This window comes from Trachypithecus francoisi, unplaced genomic scaffold (genome assembly GCF_009764315.1).
Source record: "Trachypithecus francoisi isolate TF-2019V2 unplaced genomic scaffold, Tfra_2.0 Lachesis_group4, whole genome shotgun sequence".
NCBI classification, from domain to species: Eukaryota; Metazoa; Chordata; class Mammalia; order Primates; family Cercopithecidae; genus Trachypithecus; species Trachypithecus francoisi.
Window position 1 is genome coordinate 76,587,184 of NW_022681469.1, and position 6,200 is coordinate 76,593,383.

At 46.2% G+C, this 6,200-nt stretch overlaps 1 protein-coding gene across 2 annotated transcripts in view; it reads right to left on the minus strand.

Moving 5' to 3' along the window:
- The window catches only part of SLC25A13 (solute carrier family 25 member 13), a 213,500-nt gene extending 210,670 nt beyond the window's left edge, over positions 1-2,830 (minus strand). The window contains exon 1 of one of the 2 annotated variants that reach the window (XM_033192420.1): positions 2,596-2,830. In XM_033192420.1, the coding sequence (XP_033048311.1) occupies positions 2,596-2,610 (15 nt within the window). In that variant the 5' untranslated portion in view covers positions 2,611-2,830. The remainder of the gene's footprint in view (positions 1-2,595) is intronic. The other variant, XM_033192421.1, reaches the window with a different exon arrangement.
- Between the last annotated feature and the right edge of the window lie 3,370 nt (positions 2,831-6,200).

Here is a 6,200-nt window from a genome sequence, read left to right on the forward strand (position 1 = left end):
ATGATGCTGGCCTACTAAAAATACAAGAATTAGCTGGGCTTGGTGGCACGTGCCTGTAGTCCCAGATACTCGGGAGGCTGAGGCAGGAGAATCACTTGAACCCAGAAAGCGGAGGTTACAGTGAGCCAAGATCACACCACTGCACTCCAGGCTGGCGACAGAGCAAGACTCCATCTCAAAAATTAAAAAAAAAAAACTGCTCTCAGAGAGCAGTATAAGAAGACTTCTCTACCAAGTAAATGACCTCACTGATCATTTCCTCTTTGCTTTGGCTGGGAGAAAATGCAATCACCTCTAGTAAGCACATAATTTTCCACTAACCTTAGTCCTGCCTTTGTCTTACTTTCCCTTTATCCTGTTTTTCCCATCTACTTGGGACTTGATTTTTATATATCTTGTTGGATCGCAAAGTAAGTATATATGATGTGAGCTATCAGATATCCCAGAAAGAGGTGAGTGCAAATGAAGACATAAACAAAAACACAAGCTCCCAAGTAGTAAAAATGAACATTTCATTTTCCCTGACTCATTACTTAGCTAAAAATCAACTGCCCTTGATATGTGATACTTCTACTATTATGTAGAAGTACAACTAAAGAGTTCAACCAACTTCCATATCACTTATTTTACGTTTTTTTGTTGTTGTTGTTTGTTTTGGGGGTTTTCTTTTTGAGACAGCGTCTCACTCTGTTGCCCAGACTGGAGTGCAGTGGCACGATCTCGGCTCACTGCAATCTCTGCCTCCTGGGTTCAAGACATTCTTCTGCCTCAGCGTCCTGAGTAGCTGGGATTACAGGTGCCCACCATCATGCCTAGCTAACTTTTTTTGTATTTTTAGTAGAGACAGGGTTTCGCCACATTGGCCAGACTGGTCTTGAACTCCTGGCCTCAACTGACCCGCCTGCCCCAGCCTCCCAAAGTGCTGGGATTACAGGCATGAGCCACAGCACCAGGTCACTTATTTTACTTAATATTACTCAAGTCTTATATTCCATTTCTATGCACATGTCTCAATTTATGTTTCTCAATTACCTTATCTCCTAAAAAAGTAAAAACATTTACATCACCTGCAGATATAAAACTAACAGTAAAGAATGGGTACCTAGTCCCACCTACTCTAGGGAATTAATTCATACCAAGACTTGTACCTTGGTTGCATGCAAATTTAATGCAAAGGAAAGGTCAAGGGCTATTGGGCTTGAAAGGGTTAAGGTAGCTTTCAAAATTGAATCCTACTGATGCTCGGAGAAACTGCTGAAAAGTTATAGATACATATATACACACACACACACCTGTGTGTTCATATGCACACATACATAAGTCCATGCACCCAGAGTACTTTCCTAAGGATGAAACTGAGAGTAATTACAGAAAAGAGAAAAGCCACTTAGGCCACAGAGACTAACAACATGAAGAAGCCTACAGATCTAGGGAGCCTGGAGAGACTTAAGTCATAGAACAGCATTTAAATATATTTGTCTGCTTACAATTTCCATTGCAAATGTGATTAGTTTGCTTGAATAAATAGGAATATGATGTGTTGGCCATGTTTTCCTCTTGAGGGTTATCACAGAGTTTTGATTAAGGACAAATGTTTGAAATGTTAGGTATATTTAAGTTCACTGCACTTAAAATGAGCTAAGAAGTTGTATAGGCTTGATTAGAGGGCTGCCTTCGTGAACTTAAATTAAAAGCAATAAATTCCAAATGATTCAAGTGATTGGGACTAAATATGGTATTCTGCCAGAGAAGTTGAAATGCAGTCCAAAGAGACTGAAATGGTGTCCAGGTTTCAAGAAATGGTGAAAGAGGAAAGGTCAAGTGTTGGAGTTGCCTTTCCTCTGGGTTAGTGAATGATTCACATTACACAGAATCCCTTTCAAGTACAACTTCACAGGAGTGACAGGCTCCCAGGACAATCTGTTTCATCGTTTTCAAAAAGAAGCCTCTCAAATGCTCCGAGGCGGGTAACTGTAAGTGTTGTCAGATGGAGAGAGGGAGGGGGAAGATGGGAATGATGGGAAAGCGGGGAGGGGGAGAGTCCCTGGACTTTTTATTCACAAAGGCGCAGGCCAAGTCTCCTAGGCAGTTTACAAAACGGAAGTCAAAGTGACTTCCTTACTGGTGGGAGGGCGGAGCCCTTGAAACGTAATAGGATCAGGCTTCAGCCCGGGCTGTGGCCCCTGGAAGAAGCCTGGGTCAACAACCAGCGGGGTCAGAAGCAGGAGAGCGCTGGGGAGGTCGAGGACCGCCAGTGCTTCCCTGCCCAGGGTGCACCAGGCCCCAATCGCGCCCGCTCCTCTTCGTCGGCCCTGGCTCAGCCGCGTGAGACACCAACTCCCCTCCCGGGCCAAGTGGGAGTGTCCGGCCCGCAAAGTTTCCACTGCAAGGTCGGACCTCGGTCTCCGCACCGGCCGCCTGTGCTACCCGGGAGGAGTGGCCCCCTCCCTCCCGCAGCTGCAAGGTGGAACCGCTGCCCGGCACCCCATTTTGCTCCGCCTGTGGCATCAACCCAGACACGTGAGCGCCCGAGCCTCTCACGCCCCCAGGTTGATCCAGCAGGCGCACTCCCCCCGGCCTCGGGCCCATGGTTACCTTGGCGGCCGCCATGATTCGCCCTGCTTGCCGGTGACTGCGGGACCCACTCACTGGCTGACTGGCGTTCGGGGCCCGGGCGGCTCACTTCCAGTCCTGGCGGCAGCGGCGGCGGCGGCGGCGCGGGAGGCGATACGGCCCGGCAGCGTGCGCGCCTGGCCTGCCTCCCCACGCCCTCCCGCCGGCGCGGGTCATGCGGATGCTGCCCGCCCATTGGCTGGGCCCAGCCTTGGCCGCCGGGGTGCGCGTGATCTAGCGGCCTCTGCCCTGCGGCCGGGGAGGGCCCAGGGCCTGGGGCAGTGGCGGGACAGGGACACGTGACCCCCGCTGCGCTGTCCAGCAGCGGCGGCCTCTGTGGCGTGGGCAGAAGTACCTTGGCCATATGCAAGCCCGTCACCTGAGGGCAGGTGGCCCCACCAGGGAAGCTGCTGGCTTCTGCTGATACCAGGGGCTACTGGGCCCTCGGACCGATGGGAGGGGCAAATAACGATAGATGGTGCACAGCCTGGGGAAGTTGAGAACTCCACTAGGACACATCCTTTGCTGGATTTTTTTTCCCCTGTGCTTTCCCTTTGAAGGGGCTCCACTTTACACTGGATCCAAAAAGACTTTGATCCAAAAGCATTGACTTAGAAGGAGAGATTGCAAGCATTGCTGGCAGGCCTACTTTTAGATAAAAATCGGTACTCTTAAGAACCCAACAGGTGAATGTAGTGCAGAACGTGTGTTTATGGAACTACTCCATTTCAGCCCTACCTGTTAAAACAGCAGAGGTCAAAAGGCCCGGGGCCAAGACTTCCCCCCAAATAGGCCCTACCAAAATAAGTAAACCAACATTTTAATTTAAAATTTGCTTATATGACCTCCAGACCTTATTCCTCTTCATCAGGATTTCATTCTTTTGTCCTGTAATCAAAATTTATAAGAAAGTGGTGATCAGGGAAAAGGACTTTTAATGTGTTGTAGGTTGTGGATGTAATATGTCAGCAAAAAAGCACTTATTACTAATCAGTTTAATTCATTAACATTGATCGAGTGCCTTCCTACTATGTGCTAGGCACTGTGCTTGGTGCTGGAAACCCCAAAATGACTTAAGAGCTGGTTCCAACCGTTAAAGAGCTTCAGGGCTATTGGGAAAGAGACACATAATGCCGGATCACAAGGTCAGGAGATCGAGACCATCCTGGCTAACACGGTGAAACCCCGTCCCTACTAAAAATATAAAAAACTAGCCGGGCGGGGTGGCGGCGCCTGTAGTCCCAGCTACTCGGGAGGCTGAGGCAGGAGAATGGTGTTAACCCGGGAGGCGGAGCTTGCAGTGAGCTGAGATCTGGCCACTGCACTCCAGCCTGGGTGACAGAGCGAGACTCCATCTCAAAAAAAAAAAAAAAAAAATGTTTACTTCAGTATAACCTGTTAAGGCAGCAGACTATTCCCAGGGCTCAATAAGAATACTGAGTACCCGGGAAGCCTCTAGAAGTGATGTCTGAGCTGAGTGCATGAAAGTGGCTGTGTCCGGTGGGGAGGAAAAAAACATAGTGTTCCATCCCGAGAAAATGAAGAGAGGCAGCAGGCTCAGGAATTGCTGAGGAACCACAATTGGTCAGTCATGAAAGGTGTATTAATTCTCACGCTGCTATGAAGAAATATCTGAGACTGAGTAATTTATAAAGAAAACAAGATTTAATTGACTCACAGTTTCTCATGGTTTGGGAAGCTTCAGGAAACTTGCAGTCGTGGTGGAAGGTACCTCTTCACAGGGTCGCAGGAGAGAGAATGAGTGCCAAGCAAAGGGGTTAAGTCCCTTGTAAACCCATCAGATCTCATAAGAACTCACTATCACAAGAACAGCATGGGAGTAACCACCCCCATGATTCCATTATCTCTCACCGAGTCCTTACCATGACATATGGGGATTATGGGGACTACAATTTAAGATGAGATTTGGGTAGTGACACGGCCAAACCATTTCAAAAGGTAACTTGATCTTGAGCTATGGACTGGGGCAGCAGCGGGACTGGTGAAAGGAGTCTGGCCCAGCAGGTAGGGGCTGTGTCATGGTGGGTCTTAGGTGCCTTGATGAAGGGTAAGCACCTTCACTGAACGGTTTTAAGTCAGGAAGCAACACGGCTAGGTTTTCGATACAGAAATATCTCTCTATGGTGTGAATGTGCCCCCCAAAATTGATGTGTTGGATCCAATCTCTAATGCATCAGTGTTGGAAGGTTGGGTCCTTGAGGAGGTATTTTCATCACAAGGGCTCTGCCCTCATGAATGGATTAATGCTGCCATAAAAAGAGATTTGGGGAGTGGATTCACTCTCTCTTGCTCTTTTGTTCTTTTGCCATATAAGAACATAGCATTCCTCACGTTTGAAGGACACAGCATTCAAAGAGCCATCTTGGGAGCAGAGAGACCAGGCCATAACCTGCCAGCACTTTGATCTTGGACTTCCTGGCGTCTAGAACTGTGAGAAATACATTTCTGTCCTGTTCTTCTAGTCTCAGGAATTCCCTTACAGCAACACAAAATGGACTAAAACACTCTGCTTGCAGTATGGAGGATGAGTTCCAACTGAACTACCAGGATATCCAGACAAGACAGACTGGGAATGGGCTAGGACTAGAAGAATACATAGAAGGTTAAAATTAGTGGGTCATCGTGACTGATTATATGTGGGGTTGAGAGGGAAAAAGGGAGTTGTGCCATATTGCACATAGACTTGTGGTATGAGTGTCTGGAAAAACACCTGAGATTGATAATTCAAGACGAGTGTTTTGAGGTGTGTGAGTCTGTCTGTAAGGAAAGTGTATGTCCAACATACAAATTATGTTGTAGAAGCCAAAGAAAGAAGCATTACAGAAAGAAGCAACTATTTAACCTACTCTCAAAAGGGTCAACAAAGCCCAGAAGACTTGATCATGTTCACAGGCAGAGAAGAAAGATCAGCAAAAAGTAAAAAAAATAAAGACAAAAGGAAAACCAGGAGAATTGTTAGAGAAAATTATGACAAGGGGACAAGTCTGAAACTCCTGTGGAGGATGGTCCCAGCTGCTACAAGAGGAGTGTAAAAGGAGCTGAGAAAATACAACCTCATATAAAGAACAAAATTACATCATGTACCACATGTTTATTTTTAAGGGCATCACTAAAGCTCTCCTTTTATAATGTAAATGAAACAAAAAAAGTTTAATGTAATAAAATATACATAAAATGTACCATCTTGACCATTTTTAAATGTACAGTTTAGTAGTGAAATACATTCACATTGTTGTGCAGCCAATCTCCAGAACTCTTTTCATCTTGCAGAACTGAAACTCTGTACTCATTAACAAGCACTCCATCTCCCAACCCCCTGACGACCACCACCTACTTTGCTCCTATAAATCTGACTACTCTAGGTACCTAATAAATGGAATCATATGGTATTTGTGTTTTGTAGCATAATGTCCTCAACCTTCATACATGCTATAGCGTGTCAGTATTTCCTTCCTCTTCAAGGTTGAACAATATTCCGTTAATTTTTTTAATAGAAAAAGAATCATGAGTCCATTATACTTTTTCTTGATATTTTTGAAAATTCAGAAAATCATAGTAATGGCCAA